This window comes from Morone saxatilis, unplaced genomic scaffold (genome assembly GCF_004916995.1).
Source record: "Morone saxatilis isolate NCDOM2014 unplaced genomic scaffold, NCSU_SB_2.0 Contig2, whole genome shotgun sequence".
NCBI classification, from domain to species: domain Eukaryota; kingdom Metazoa; phylum Chordata; class Actinopteri; family Moronidae; genus Morone; species Morone saxatilis.
The window spans coordinates 21560496-21576886 of NW_023339762.1; the positions used below are offsets into that span (position 1 = coordinate 21560496).

Genomic DNA, 16391 nt, shown 5'->3' on the forward strand with positions numbered 1-16391 from the left:
AAATGTGCTAGCTCGCCATAGATGCCACACAATTACCAAAAAAGAACAATTGACCTTTATTTAGCTCCATATATATCTAATGTTTGGTGTCCTCAATCATCCACCATACACTGCAAGTGCGTACCATTAAGACACATGCAGAAAAGAGTGGGAGATGAAAATTTTAGCTGAAGGATCATGGTTGCTATGCGTGACTGTTGGGACGCAACACACACCACACGCTTAGGTTAGCAGTTTTGGGAGAAACTTATTGTTATTTATTTATCTATCCATAAATTACCTTAATTTAGCATAATCAACGTATATGTAGTTATTCAGCCAATACACAAAAGCATGCGGAGTTAAGAACGATATTTATATTAAAAAGAACCTTTACATGCAGACTCACACAGTTGCTCTCGCCCCTCACTGATTGTAGTCAAATCCATAGGATTGGACTTATCTCCTTAATTACACCAAGGAACGTTCGGCACAATGGATGGATTGCAGCCAATAACCAAGAGTGGTTTGATGATCTTTAAAGACCACGGTTCTTGATATAGATCAGTTCAAGGTGTAAATTCACCTCGCCACCTCACCACAGGTGTAGGCAACAGTGTTGCATCAACCAAGGCCTGTCCTCTTTGCTCTTAGGCAGGCTATACCAGTCCAAATCACTCCTATCACAATTAGAATGCGTCACATCCACTCACACAATCACAACAACAAAAAGAGATACAAATAGCCATTTCCGATAGACAGGATCCACACGCCAATCCTGAATATATCGCTTAGCTGGATTAAGTTTGGCCCCATGTCCAAGATAGCACAGTTGAACTGATCTACTTCATTGTGTCATCCTTTCCATCATCTGTCTAGCTTCTGGAACTGAGCCAAGGAAACCTAAGCTACCGGCCATTCCATTACACTCAGAGCAAACGTACCCATTTTGCTTTCACTCTTCTCATTGAACAACATACAAGCTATATTAAATAATCACTTTTGACTATAGATTCCATACTTTGAAAACCAAACACTCAATCTATATTTGTGTGTTTTCATTTGGTTGTCTGTGAACATAGCATGGTTTACGAAGGCTCAATATACTGTGGTCCCAACATAGGCTGCTCCCCACCGGAGTTATCTCGTCGTGTTGATCACAGCGTGGCTGTGTCGTTCTCATGCGTCGTCCTCGTAAGTCGTGCTGGTCACATTTATGTAAGCGGTCTCAGACGGCTTTATCTACGTGTCCCGATTCGTATAGGATTTATCTTATTGTTTAGTTATCTGTCGCTAATATACGTTCCGGTTCCCTTTTTTGTCTTTTATCTTTCTCAAGATCGTTGTGTACATAAGGCTTAAAGCCATTGAAGGTAACTCTTTGACGTAATAAAACGAAACTTTTTCAGTAGAGAGATATAGAGTCGGAACAGTGGTGCTCTCCTCCGCTACCCCTCTGGCTAATCGCCTCCAAGCACTACTGAAGCTCCTCGCGCGCCGCCCTCGCCATGGTGCAACGTTGCGCGGCAGAAGACCCCAAGAGTGGATGGAGGACCAGGTGTGCCGCTGCTCGAGCCGACGAACGAACGAGGTTGGATCGCTGGCATCTGATGGGACAAGGAGGAGTTTAGGACTGAGGGGCTGTGTAGTCGAGCAAGCTGTAAAACCCATCGAAGATCATTATTTTTGGTAAGCAGGAGGAGGAGGAAAAATACTCTTTTGTGCAAAGAAGAGGATAGAGACGGTTGGCGGCAAATCGCACATATGAAGATAAAGCTCCAGGTGTAGAGATGGAAGTGTTCAATGATTCCAAAGACATACAATGAACTGTAATAAATACGATAAGAACCCCAACGAACCAAACATATAATTGAAGAGAAACATTCTCTCTCTCTCTCTCTGGGTGCTTGTACAATAGGACCCCCTCCCCCTGTTTTCCCCCATCCACCAGCTCCTCCAAAGCTTGCCGAGTAGATACAGAAACCTCTGAAGGGCAACCTTCATCACCACCTAACCGTTCACCTGTAAACTTTATTACGTTATTCCATCTTCTCATTAGTTGTAGGGTTGATGCTGAGTCTCTGGACATGTATAAGCCCGTTCTTTCCCCAATGTGGCTCCATCTTCTACACTCAACACAGTCTGGGTGCTGAAAATAAAAATAAGCGAGAACTAGGGATCTGACTCCTCCCCTTGGCATGTCCTTCCTTGTGAATCATCGCTCTGTTTATGTGAGTGTTGGTCGCCATCCTCTTGACAACAGCTCCACCTGCTGGACATGTAGGGAAACACCACCAACCTGAAATGCACCTTTTTTTTGTCAGGGAATGTGTTGTTTTCTTTGGATGTCAGTTTTATCCCATCCAGGAATCATATTCTTGGTGTCTGTATGTTTGTGTCTTTCTGTATCCTTTCAACCCCATTTTCTCTTCCATATCTGACACAAAGCCAACATAAAGCTTCTTATAATACTCTGTTAGTATACTATAAGTTACAAGTGTGAGCTGTTGTCTTTGCTCCTTGGCTTCTAAGCAATGTTACTCTCACTGGCACTCACAAAATGAACAGCAGTCATCACAGCTGTTGTGATATTTAACAGTCTGTTATCATTGCTGTGCCTCAGTAAGTTTACCAATTACCTCTGATCTGTTATATTATTGTAGTGCTAATTAACAGGATGAGGTATGGGGAGGGTGAAATTAGAATAAATTGCATTGGATTAGGTTTAAACCACTGCTGGGAGTTGTTTCAGCAGCAGAGATAACATTGTAAGAGTACTGTGTGTAATATTAGAACCACTTAAACCAGTAGATTACAAAACACAAATAATGAAGTACAGTATTCTGTGAACACTATCAAAGCAGATACATTTAGTATCAATGCCAGTTGTTTTTGACCAAGGTCAGTCTAAATTAATTTCTCATTACTCTCTCAGAATCTCTCACACTGTAATATGAATTATATGAAAAAAAGTGTGCTTTGCTGTAATTGAAAGCATTGTTAAACTCAATTTCCTCCTCCTTCCTCTTTCCTTTGGCCTCCTAACACACCTTTTGCACTACCTGACCACAGGGCACTTGAAGAAGCCAGTGGCTGTAATTAACAATAGAAATTGCTTTGCATACCAATGTCTGTCAAACAAAAGGCTTCATCAAGTCTTGGTCATTAGGTCCCATAATCACTATTAACAGCAGCATACCTGGGAGCTTAGGAAGACAATAGAGGGCTGGGACAATAGAAGGACGGAGAACACAACGAGCATGCTTGAGGATCACATAGGATAACCGTTCACTTACAGGGTGGCGTCTCTGTTAACAGCTGACAGTATTAAGTTTCATGAGTTTACTGACATTTTTGAAAATGTGCAGATTTTGGTGGAGTGAAGTGACTAAATGTGGAATTCTTTACACATGAGAAAGGGAGAGGGAGCATTGGGGAGAAGTTGGCTTTCCAGCTTTCCAGCTGGATAATGGAGCAGGCGAAAACCAACTGTGGCACATAGACAACCACAACAACAAAAACACATTCGCTCATTCATGATTAGAAGAAATTCACTCTAATTTCCAGACTACTGCTGGAAGTCTTCACACTGGCAGCGTGTGCAGATTGTCAGGCTAACTTTTGGAATTGACGATTTCTTAGCACAAGCCAGCCATAATGGCAATTAGGCTTTCCAACAGCCTTTTATTAAGTGCAGATACACAGACAGTCTCCAGTCCAGTGTGTGCGTGTGCTTTGTCATCTGTGCAGCCCCCCTGCCTGTTTTTACTGATGTTGTCACTGTTCATTTCTCGGCCCACAGGACTCTATTGTGCAAATGGCTCTTGCCAAGTATTCAGAAACAGTCCTGTTTGTGACTGATAGTTCCCAGAGATGTGCTGTGTGTGCACCATTAACAAAAAGAACATTGACTCTTTATTTGCTCCATTTCTCATGTTTGGTGTCCTCACCACTCCACCTACCTGCAGTGGGACCATTAAGGCCCTGCAGAAAGAGTGAGTGCATTTAGCTGAAGATCATTTGCATGCGTACTGTTGGACGCACACACACACACACACACCGCCTCTAAGTATAGCAGTTGGGAAGAAACTTTTTGTTATTTATTTTATTTATTATTATTATTTAGCATATCAACTTATTTTATTCAGCATACAGCATCGAGTTAAGACAGTATTTTTACGACTTACATGCAACTCACCACAGTTTTGACTCTGTTGTGGTCAAATCACATGAGTTGGACTTTTTCTTACTTCAAAGAGTTGGCACAATGATGATGCAGCCTCCCAGCGTGTTTGATGTCTTTGGCCAGGTTTGTATAGTCAGTTAAAGTGTAAAATTCAACACTGAACTCAGGTGTAGAAATGTGTTGATCAAAGGCTGTCTCTTTGCTCTAGGCAGGCTTAAGTCCAAACATTACCGCATTAGATGTGCCTCACTCGGTACAATAGCCATCAGATAGACAGCCTCCATCATATACGCTTTGCTGAGGTTCAAGTTGCCCTTCGGTGCCACAGTGATGTCTCTCATTGTGCTCCTTCCATCATCTGTCCTGCTTCTGGCTGGCCAGACCTGCTAGGGCTCACATTCACTCAGAAGATACACCATGCTTACTCTTTCTGCATACAGTTTATATCATTTGACATTACGTTTACATTGACTCCTATTATATTTGTGTGTTTTCATTGGTTGTGCTGTGACATATGCATGGTTTACGAGAGCTCACATATAACTGTGTCCCAACATGGCTGCCCCAGCAGTTCTCATCGTCGCTTTGTCTGCTCAGTCCTCCTCCTCGCCTCTGCTTGCTCTGTCTTACCTGTAGCCGCGTCTCTATCCTGTGAACCCCATTGTTCATTAGTTTGTTTGTTCTCTTTCTTCTCTTTCCCCCTTTTTTGTCCTCTTTTCTTCCCATCTGTGTACCTAGGCAGCCCATTGAGTAACTTCTTTGACGTAATAAAACAACTTTTTTCAGACGAGAAGAACGGACAGGTGCCCTACCCCTCTGGCACGCCCTCCAAGCACTGCCCCTCGCCCATGCACGTCCGGAGGCACGAGCCAGAAAATAATGACACCAAATGCCCCGCTGCGGGCCGAGACAGACCCAAGTTGTCGCTGGCATCTGTGGGGACACAGGAGGAGTCTTAGACTGAGGAGCTGTGTAGTCGAGCCAGTGCTAAAACCCATCCCAGTATCATTATAAGCCAGGGGCACGGAGGGAAAATTCTCTTTGTGCATAGCTAGATGTATATACTCATTTATGGACATATGTTTTGTATAAAATGACTTTATATAGATAGAAATATATTGAGAGAATCAAAGTGATATTTTACAAAAAGCATACTGCACCTACATTACAAACACACAATCTTGTTCCTCCACTCCCCTTTTCATCACCCCTCAATGTCAACCATCCTCATCCACCCCTCTACACCAACCATCATCGCCTGTGGCCCTTGCTCTGTTTTTTGCTCCCTTGCTGCTAACATGTGTGATGACCTGACTTGTTTCTGATACCAGGAATTATCCAGAAAACCTATTAAGTCCCTCCTCCTGCTCCCTGCTCCGCTCGCCCTCCCTCGACCACCCCTCCACCCCCCTGAGCGTGCTGAGAGAGACGGACATTTGTTGACGGAGGACTGCTTTTAGAGGTGCGCTAAGAGGGTGGAGGGTTACCATGGAAACAGACCCTTCATGCAGACTTCTACCTTCATCTCCCTCTGCGCCCCTTCTCCACCTCTGGCAGCCATCAGTAGAAGTAGATGGAAATACCTTAAGTGTTCCCCCCCCATCCAAGAAACACACAAACACACACACACATGCACAACTAATCCACACACACGCCAGCGAAACAAGAACGCACACTCCCCTCGCCAACCCCGACCACCTTCCTTTCTTTGTGCTCAAGGAGCATTCATTAATTGGAAACTAGCATTTTACAAAAAGACACTGCATACACACAACATATACATGCATACATGCACAGGTCCAGTATGCACAAAAAACTCTGGGATGTATTAACAAGAACATGAACAACACCAACAATAAAAAAGAAGACATGCAGAATCACTGACTGATTCAGAGGAGGAGAGAAGGAGGAGGAGTTTTGTGGAAAGCCCAAACAGCCGACGCGGATGCTTGCTGGATTGTATTTCTTTGCTTTTTAATGTACTTTCTTTGTGAAGAACTGGGTTTAAAATACTAACTGACTTTATTAGAATTAACTCTATTGCTGCAAACGGACTGGAATTGTGATTTCAGAGAGGAGTAGGGTGTGAGCTGAATGGGGCAGGGGGCAGATGATATGATAGTACAGGGTTTGGGGGGGGGGGGATGTGGGTGGTTTATGTGGGGTATTTAAAATGAATGACTATTCCTGTCTGTACAGAGCTGATATCATTTCTTATGTAAAAAAAAGAAAAAAAAGAAAATGTCTAGTTGTGACACTATGTTTAGTACCATAGGTTCAGGTTGGTAAACCTGCGCCTGCCACATTCTGTTGTTTTAAATTCTTCTGTGTATTTTTGTTACATGATCATTTATGTCTCTGTTTGATTGACCTAATGATGATCCAAACATTCCTGTTTGTGTTATCTGCAGCACTTTGTCTTTGGTTTTCCATTTATACCTCTCTCTTAGTCTCACATACCAGCAGTAGGAGTAGAGGAACAAAAAAATGATGACGTGATAAATGCAATTGTGGATATTTTTGTATTTCTGTCCTTATTTATTCATGTTTGTTCATTTCACTGTTTGAGTTCCTAATTTATTATAACTTGGCTATTTATATGAACAAAGCTGTTAGGTCAGTTGAATGTTATTTATTACCCTCTTGTGTGTTCGTAAATGGGGCAACATTTGAAGAAAAAAAATAACTTTTTTTTCCTTTTCTTTTGTTTTGGTCTGAATTTAACAGAATTATGTGAACAACCACAAGTCACAAATTCCCTGACCTCTATGAAGAGGGGAAGAGAACTTGTGGGAACTCTTCAAAAAAATTATTTACCAGTAATTTAAGAATGTAGACTTAGCCTCTTTTTGGAGAGGGAATATGCTCTTCTATTGATATTTGTCAGTTTCATATTATTGTGCTTGTAGGCCAGGCCTGAGGAGAAGGACACCACAGATCCCAATCTACTTCTTCTCTTTGTAAATAAACAGACAAACCGTGGGGGTTGATTGTCTTCTCAACCATGCTGGGGATTCCTGCTCTATGCTTTTAGCTTGTATTGCTGTGTGCATGTCAAACATGAGCTTTTCTTTGCATGGCTTCAGTGTTCATGTTCCATGCCAAACTCACTCCTTCTCTCAGCCTTCATCAGTTCTCTCTCCACAAAACTACCTTTTAACGTTTTAAATTCCCTCTGTCCCTTACTTTTCACCCTCTTTGCTTTTATTTCTGGCCTTTTTTTTTTTTTTTTTTATTGTTCCCTTGCTCCCGCTGATCTTTCCCTTTCTCTTCCTCTTATCTTGTACACAAAGCTTTTGAATGATGCTTCCTTTACTCTGTACCTCTCTCTGGAAGGCTCAGAGGTCTGGGCTCTCTCTACCTGTTGGTGGAAGGGGCACAGTGAGGGGATATCAATACACAAACACAAAGCAATACCCTATTGTTCACCCTCCTTTCTGTTTTCTACAATGGGAAGCTAGCAGCACCAAGGACATCCAATGATTCTGAGGCCCAGAGCGGTCTTTTGACAGAGCAGGAACAAAACTGACTGATGTAATCCCCATATAAAATAACTGTGAGCATCTTCAGTGCTGAAACAAATAAACTCATTAAGTTATGGTGCGTTTGTTTTCCTTCTTTGTGATTCTACATGTATGGGTAAGTGCAGACCTTAAGTAAATATCCAGTGTTTTGTGCCATTTTGTTTTTTTTTATACTAAAATGTATCAGGTGCTAAATTTAGATTAATGTAGTGTAATTATAATCTTGCTTCCCAGTATACCAATTGTAATTTTCTTATTTTACCTCTCCAGCAAATCCTGCATGAATTTATTTAATTTATTCATTTTCTTTTTATTGCACATGTAATGACGTTTATGTTGTAGATGCATTTGCAAGTCTGGAGTTGTTCTGGATTTCAGGTAAGTCTATACAAACCCACACAAACAGATGGCAAATGACAAGGCTCGTTTGCCAGGTTTATTACAATATTCAGCATTAAAACAGACTATGTATTCCAAATCCCATGTTGGATTCTGCTGCTGTACCTGTGTAGAAGCATTAAACCTCAGCATACATAAGCTTAATTAACTGTTAGAGTGTACCTGGAAAAAAACAACAGCTACACAAAAGCAACTTTTCAACAATTATATTAATAATTAGCTTGGATTAAAAAAAAAAACAATAAAAAGGGAACACCCCGATAAATACTTGCACATCTTTTTTTCTCATTAAATAGAAAATGTCCATCCCATTCTTCAGTAAGTGTTTTGATTCTGCGGCCATTTTAAAAATAGAAAATAAAAACATACAGTTACATAAAAAGTACATTTGTTAATCCAAAGTTTACATCGATGCTGGAGGCACTGAGTCTACTTCCTCCCACTCTGCATTATTAGGTTAAATGGGATAAAGCCACAAATCCAGCATGGCCACCTCACTTGATTCTTCAATATATGCTTCAGTCTATAGTCCCTTTACATAGCTTCAGTCAGAACCAGGAAGGTGCCATTGATCCCAATCCTCTGTGGCACTTATTTACTTTGCCAGTTTTGTCCATTAGAGGGCAGCAGTGTTTCATAATTCAGAGTTCCAACCTGTTGCATCCATCTGTTGCTTCTCCATTTAAGCTTCCCGAGCCTTGGAGAAAAAGCATCACATTGTCCAATTTTCTTCCTCATAAACATGCTGTACACTGCAATAAATGTCAAGATGGAGTGCTTGGCACTAAATATGAAACACTGAGTTGTCCACAGAACAAAGTCTTAACGGCTGCCAAATAACTCACTGATCTGTGTCCCAGTGTCAAAGCACTGTGGAAGTTGCTTGTTACCAGAGATATGATCAGATAAGAAGACATCTGTAATCTATTTTGACAGCTTCTAGACAGCTGATCCTGTATCAGTGATAAGATGAAACTTCCACTCCAACTGCCACATTCTTCTGCTTATTTCTGTCCTGTCCTGTTGTCCTCAGACTCGGGAGGTGACGTGGAGAGAGCGTAGTCGTTGAGCCAGGGTGGCCTCCAGCTCCTCCAGAGGTGAGTCTACCCGGCTGTGAACCAGCGCAGAAGTGGAGATGTTCCCTTGTCGGGCCCCGGGAGGTCCCAACAGCAGGTTCTTGAAGCCCTCTCTCTCCAGTAGAGCAGGCATATGCTGCAAGAAGTAACCTTCACAGAATGAGCTCAGTTCCACTGAACCATGGGCCTGGGAGAAAAAAGAACAAATTAATGTTTTTTTTAGTGTAGAAAGGCAATTTATCATGTAACATTACTGTTTACTGTTCAGTTAATTGGATTTCTCCGTTGATATGTGGAATTAAAATCGTTTGTATTCATTCAAGTTGTAACAAAACAACAATAAATCTTATTTGCTTTGTTCACATAAAAGTACAATATGATCCAGGTGTGTGTGTGTAGGTGTGTGTGTCTCGCGTGTGTATGTGTGTATGTGTGTGCGTGCGTGCCATGCGTGCGTGTTACCTTGGCTGTCTTGTAGATGCTGACTGCATTATCCAGGCTTATGTTCTGAGAGCAGATGAGTTCACAGTGTCTTTGTAGCACCCCCAGCTGGAACAGACTAGCAGCGGACAACAACTGCAGGAGAAAACACAAGCAAATGTTGACACTGAAGAAATACTGTCTTACATTACATTCAGTCATATTAAGAAAGCCAAAGCTTCGGATATGGCAACAAAGGATAATTCAGTTTTGGCTATCATTCTTTATTAGTTAAGATAATATTTCTGACTAGCTTAATTTTTAAGACACAGAGACACAATAATGTTGGTAGGGTTTCCAGTATAGCCACATAATCTAAACCACGTATTTGGAAATGAAAATAAAGGTTGAAATTCTACAATCTGTCAAACTTTGACCCACAGTGAATAATGTTGCTGTGCAGGTAAGCGTTTTTCACAGTGCAATAGACCATTGTAATGGATTGTAATTGTGCTATGTTCCCTTTTGTTTTTAGTTCTAAATAGGGTTTGACTAGTTTGTAATCACAAACACCCTTAAAAAGCAGTACATATACTGTATTTACAGGGCTTCACTAAAAAGACATCTGACTGTGAATAATACATTACAGAAAAATATTGTATAGGTGATGTGTAGAGGTACACCTGGGCAGGAAGTTACTGTTGTGTACCTACATTTTTCTGTGCCGACAACCGTATTTCTTAACAAAATGTAAGTTTTTATGGAATTACGATGCATTTATAGTGTTGTCTTTATTGACACAGGAGTTGCAACTCTTGAGATATGATCATTTTATCCTGTAAACATGTTTCTGTATTCATTTAGTGAATCTCACCTCCAGCAAGTCAGGAACATTAGTTTTCAGCGACTCTGTTCCTCCACAGTACAGGTATGACATCATTATCTGCAGATAGGTCAGAGGTCTCATTTAGGAACAAATCTGTACATTAGTTGAACTCATTTATTTTGTGTCTGTGTTTTGTCCCATGCACAATGTCAGAATTTTTTTCAATCAATCTGAATCCATTGTGTCACACTAAAACAAAAAAATACTACTAGTACCAAGTATTTTTTAAATCAGGAAATAAAAAGTATATTTGTTACCTGGAAGATGTTGTACTTGACGTCACTGATCTCAATCTCCTTGTTGGGACTTCCATCTGGTCCAGAGGATGCCAGCAAAGACTTGAATCTTAAAGAAAGCAAATATCATTGGCAAAACCATTTAGAAAAATGATTTCTGTTTTAAATGACCCCTGTCTCGGAGTATGTTAATGCATCTGTCTGTCCAGTGTGAACCTCCACTCACCTGTCAGAAGCTGTGATTAGCAAGACTCTGTGGCCGTAGAATGGTTTCCCCTCCACCACAAATATCACATCTGACATCTCCTTGTTATTCAGGAAATGAGGGTCTGTAGGAAAACATATCAGCACCTCTTTACAACTCCATTTACAAGCCAGCTTTTTGGTAAACCAGTCTGAACACTGGTCCACCATTACACAGTTATGAGGCTAGAGCTTTGTTCAGACAATGTCTTCTTGTATGCAGGTGTATTGTGGTTGTGTCTGGATCCTCACAACTGGCATCAGTATGTATGTCAGATATGTCTCAGGCTAACCATTTCATTTTCACACACATGTTCTCAAGGTCTTTTAGTTCTGCTAAAGAGAAACACACCCATTTGCCCTTGGTTTTTCAGCCAGAGAAGAGGATTGCTTTGGCTGTTTGATACCTTGCCCTTAATAATTAAATAACATTTTCAAGGAAAAATGCCAAATATTTCCTAGTTCAGCTTCTCAAATGCAAAGAATTACTGCAGGTATTTGTCTTATTTAATAAAAAAATAACTCACAATCTATCAATTAAAATACATCACCTTGGGCTTAAGGAACTTGCGATGGGATATTTCACTATTTTTAAATATTTTACAGACCAAGCAATTAATCAATTAATAAAAATAATAATCTGCAGATTGCTCGATAATAAAAGTCAATAAAAATTTAGAGTCACCCACTCTAAACACTGAGCTCTGTGTGTTCATATAGACGTCAGAATCATAGCATAACTTACCCAACTGTGCTGAAAGAGTTGCCTTCATCTCAGGGACGGCTGGCAGAGGTGCGGGGCCAAAACAGTGACTAAAAATAGCCGCCAACTGCTGTATAATGGCATCATTCTGAAGGAAAGTGAAAGAACAGGGAGGAAGGTATTATATCACAGGTCTAAACTCAAACTGATAACACAGAGGATAGCGAGCAGACACAAGGTGAAGGTTGTGTTTGATGGTACCTTGGTAGTGCGTAAGACATTGAACATAAGGGGCAGGCCTATGGTGACCAGCTCCTCGCAGTAGTCCTCCTCTCTGATTGTGGTGAACTCTCTGAGGAGTGAAAGGGTGACCCCTGCCCTGGACTGCTGCTGGGCACAACGCAGAGATTCTAGCCACACGTGTAGTTTCCATGGTACACCTAGGTCAAAAAAGAAAAAAAAGTGTTGTTTTCTTCATAGTAAGCATAATTTGAAAAGTAAGCAAATCCTCTACTTGACATCTGATAGGTACCCATAGCTCGTAGCTCCATGGTGACATCCAGGTAGCCATGCTCAGCGCTGTAGTAGCTGGCCTCTTGCAGAGCCTTCATCCTGGCCTTGCAGAGCCTTGCTATGCCCACCTCTGGCAGGGCCCCAGGGCCAGAGGAAGGAGTGGGGAGCGGGGAGAGAGGGAGGAAAGGGCAGATCCCGGCCTCCTCACCCTCCACCCCCTCAGCTAAGATCTCCTCCAGAGACAGGACATCCTCTTTGACTTGCTGGGGCTGAGTCAGTAGCTTTCTCAGCACGTTCCTGACAAGATAAACGGGAGGAAGAAGGGGGGAGGAAAAAGGACAAGGAAGGAAAGAAAGAAAGAAAGCATGAAGACATTAATTTATGTCCGAACTGCAACACATACATCCATTTCTGTGACCCTGTACCCTCCTCTCTGATTACATAATCTGTCATTCTTACTGTGGAATGTGAAGTGTTGAGTCTACATTGTGTTCACACATACACACAGTGAACAGGTGGAGAGGTTTACGCTGCCAGTTGGTGTTCAGAAACAGATGGACTGAATAGAAGGAGACCTTGCTTTTTATACTTTCAAGGTCTTCCATTTCACCGCATGATAAAAGGGATGATACCTCCCTAAATGCAGATCTCAAACTCGGGTCAAGTATGATTGAGTGCTGACATGGTTAGCGTCACTTCTGTGTTACTTTCTTCTGTGCAGTTAAGAGGCCAAAGGCAGGCAGTTTGTCAACATCTGTTGACAACACGCTGCTTGCAGCTCAGACAGAGGGATGCATACCTGTGTCCATGTGCAGCAGCATGACTGAAGCAGTTCATGTCTTCATAGAGGGATGACGTCAGGGCGTTTCCATCATGGGTCTTTGATAAGGGGTCTGCGCCACGTGCCAGGAGCAAGCTCACCATCTCATAGTTGCCTGGGAAGCACATAACCATTCAATTATATACAGATAAAGCTCCTAAACACATTTAAATGGGATATTCTATCAGTACAGCCATAAATATTTTCACTGTTTGCACAGGCATACTTTTAGTTATCAATTCTTTGTGTTTATTTCCACTGGTAGAGTCTACTTAGTATTTTTGTACTGTTAACATATCACTGTTTATTTATTATTTTTTATGGTTTCATTTTGATTGTTTGTAGTGTTTTTATTGCTTGTTTTATAATTCATTAGTGCACTTATACTCTGGATGTCTTCTTTCTTACTTTATTACACTTACTGCTGCAATGATTACATCTTACCACAGGGATAAATTAACTTTTATGATACTTTATTTTTGTATTTTTAAACAAGCAAACACATTCATTTGGGGCACTATTTAGACACTGTCATTGCTGTTATGTAGATCATGTGTCTCTTTTACTACAGCTATGTGTGGCTTTTAGATGATCCCACTGAGGAATGCTGCCCAGAGGCTTCTAAACAACCACAGGCAGAACTCTGCAGCTTTCACTACGCCTTCATTTACCCTCTCATTTCCTCATTCCTGCAGCTGATGTGTCATTCATAACTCAATGCGCTACTCTTGGTGGTCTTTTGGAAAGCTTGCACACTACTGTATTGATGACTGATTGTGATTTGATTCTGAGAGGTATTATTAGTTCATTTGCAGAAATGTACTACAGCGGCTCAAATTCATTCATCTCCCTTCCTTTGCATGACCCTTCTACAGACTTTCTACCCGTGTAATTTAGTAGTAAGTAGTAATTTTGTGACCATAAATCAGATCCAAACACAGACCTACTGTAAGTCGAACAACACTCTAACATCAGCTGTGCCTTGTGTTATACTGTGTGTGTGTGTGTGTGTGTGTGTGTGTGTGCTTGCACGTGTGTTAGCCCACCTGCTGCTGAAGCCAGCTGCAATGGGGTGTCTGCTGTACTCTCCTGTCCATTGCGGACCGCGGCCCCCTCCACATTGGCCCCGGCATCCAACAGGAGCTGGAGATACACACCACATCTGTTATACTGTGCAATATCTAACATCCTGTAACTCATTTATGGCCCGACCCCTGACCTCACATTTGTCACTCAACTTTTTAACGTATGACCTCACATCTACATTTAGCTTAGGCCGACCTGCACTTATTGTGCCCACATAGCAGGACAATTCCCCTCGAGTAAGAAGTACACCAGCCTATGCAGCATGTCAAATAAAGAGGCCACACGCTAGCTACATCTGGTGGCTACTACATGTGAGTCTACGTTTCCCAACCTGCACTACGGAGATGTGTCCATGCAGCACAGCGAAGGTCAGGGCTGCCCAGTGGCGACTGTCAGGATGCACAGAGGGGTGTTTTGGGGAGCATGGTGGAACCTGGCAGCGCAGGACAAATCAGTGTTACACATCAAGATTAACATCATCGAGATAACATGACGCATCCCCTGTGAATAAAGTAAAAGTTTACTCAACATGCAACATTTATATAAATGTGTCCATATGCTGAAATATTTACCGCTACGTCAAGGTTGGCCCCGGCATCGATCAACATCTGGACTAAGGCCTCATCTCCAGCTGCGCAGGCATACATCAGAGGTGTCATCCCCTGAGTGACGAAAAGAAAGAGTGCAATGGACACATGAAAGAGGAGAAACAAATACATGAGGTGCTACTTCAAAATGATCTATGAATATGGGTAGCTATGTGTAATGCTGCAATATTCCTCTCAATACACATCATATATAAAAACACATAAATACACACAAACAAACAGTATTCAGTACCTGGTCGTCCATGCTGTTGACCCCATCTGGTCCCAGCAGATCGATGGCTTGGCCAATGAGATCTGTGCGTCCGCAGTTGAGCATACGAAAACCTAAATCTAAATGGAACTTGTCTGTGGCAGCTTTGGAGTCCAGACGCTTGAAGGAGCTAAAGCAACATTCAGGCCTGATGGAGGCACACAAACAAACAAAGAGTTAGACAATCGCATACGTGGCTCATGCACACTACATTTGCATCTGATGTTTTATTTTTTTACTTTAATACACTTCATGAAGAGGTTAGTGAGCCGGTCATACAGTCATTAATCTGCTGTATACAGTGTGTAATTATAAACATCTGGAATACTGTCTTTGCAGATACGTTTCGTTTCTTTTTAACTAATTACAACAATCTCATGAACACACCTAGCTTACAGTGCAGCCAAGAAAACTAAAATTAGATGAAGGCGTGGATAAGGTTTATATTCAAATCTTTTTTTACATTAAGGATGTTCAGAAATAGTGCTGCTGCTTAAAGCTCATATTGCTGTGTGTAGTTTCATGCGTCCAGATGGAGTCTAGAAATCCGGCAGGGCGGCCCTTGTGAGTGTACGTATGTGTATGTGTGTGTGTGTTCTCATTTACTTCAGCTGTCTTGGTTCACAGTCCAGTCCTGGAAGGAGTAGCCTGGCGGTCTGTCTGACATCGTCACTGTCCACCAGTAGACTCTTGCGATGCTCAGCATGAACTATGGCCACTCTCATCCACTCCATCAGAGGTGGCAGCAACAGGAATGGCCTGTGGAAAAAAAGACACATAATTTAACTTCTGTCCATCTATATTAAAAAAAAAAAAAAAAGTACTTACTTTCATCCCAAATAAGGTAACATTTGTATTCAACTGTTACACTGAAGCTTCTTTGGTAAACCGGTGAGTTCTCAGACACACTGCTTTGAGTGATGAGTGGAAGATTTCGTCACTCATGATTCAGTCATGTTGAGAGGGAACTCGTAAACTGTCTTAAACTAGATGACTTATGTATGTCTGGCAGTACTTCCCCTCAGCCTGACCAGTGCACAGTGAGTCATAATTAAACACACACAAACCATACACAGAGCACCTCACCTCAACTAATCACACATATTTACCAGCTTTTACACACCATATACAGTTTTCTGCTTTGAAGTTATCATCACCTGCAAGCACACACCCAAATAATAAGAGATACACTGGTTTATGACAAATCACTGTTTATATGTTGGTTGCCATGTTGTGCAGTTTAACATCAGCTTTCTTTGTGTGTAAGATGTGATGGGGGGTTAGAACAGAATGGTGATTTTATTTGTGCTGTTGGTTGCGATAAACAAAATACTGCAGTGGCTTCTGAATAATCAGCCTATTTTTAAAGCAGAATAAACTACCTAAGAGAGCTAAATAAAAGGTACAGCAACCTGGTATTATTATAGATGGTTTCGATGATCTATGATCTTAACCCCCCCCC

General features: G+C 41.6%; 2 protein-coding genes across 2 annotated transcripts in view; one reads left to right on the plus strand and one right to left on the minus strand.

Annotated features, from left to right (window-relative positions):
• The window catches only part of brsk2a (BR serine/threonine kinase 2a), a 154616-nt gene extending 148358 nt beyond the window's left edge, over positions 1–6258 (plus strand). The window contains exon 19 of the mRNA XM_035664339.1: positions 4904–6258. Coding sequence (XP_035520232.1) covers positions 4904–5124 — 221 coding nt within the window. The 3' untranslated portion in view covers positions 5125–6258. The remainder of the gene's footprint in view (positions 1–4903) is intronic.
• Positions 6259–8099: 1841 nt separating this feature from the next.
• abtb2b (ankyrin repeat and BTB (POZ) domain containing 2b) overlaps positions 8100–16391 on the minus strand; it is a 44812-nt gene continuing 36520 nt past the window's right edge. Inside the window, exons 4-17 of the mRNA XM_035665630.1 lie at positions 15536–15688; positions 14912–15077; positions 14644–14733; positions 14403–14504; positions 14032–14128; positions 12965–13100; positions 12185–12462; positions 11914–12092; positions 11695–11800; positions 10933–11035; positions 10728–10815; positions 10459–10527; positions 9627–9740; positions 8100–9351 (exon numbers count right to left, since the gene is read on the minus strand). Coding sequence (XP_035521523.1) covers positions 9118–9351; positions 9627–9740; positions 10459–10527; positions 10728–10815; positions 10933–11035; positions 11695–11800; positions 11914–12092; positions 12185–12462; positions 12965–13100; positions 14032–14128; positions 14403–14504; positions 14644–14733; positions 14912–15077; positions 15536–15688 — 1915 coding nt within the window. The 3' untranslated portion in view covers positions 8100–9117. The remainder of the gene's footprint in view (positions 9352–9626; positions 9741–10458; positions 10528–10727; positions 10816–10932; positions 11036–11694; positions 11801–11913; positions 12093–12184; positions 12463–12964; positions 13101–14031; positions 14129–14402; positions 14505–14643; positions 14734–14911; positions 15078–15535; positions 15689–16391) is intronic.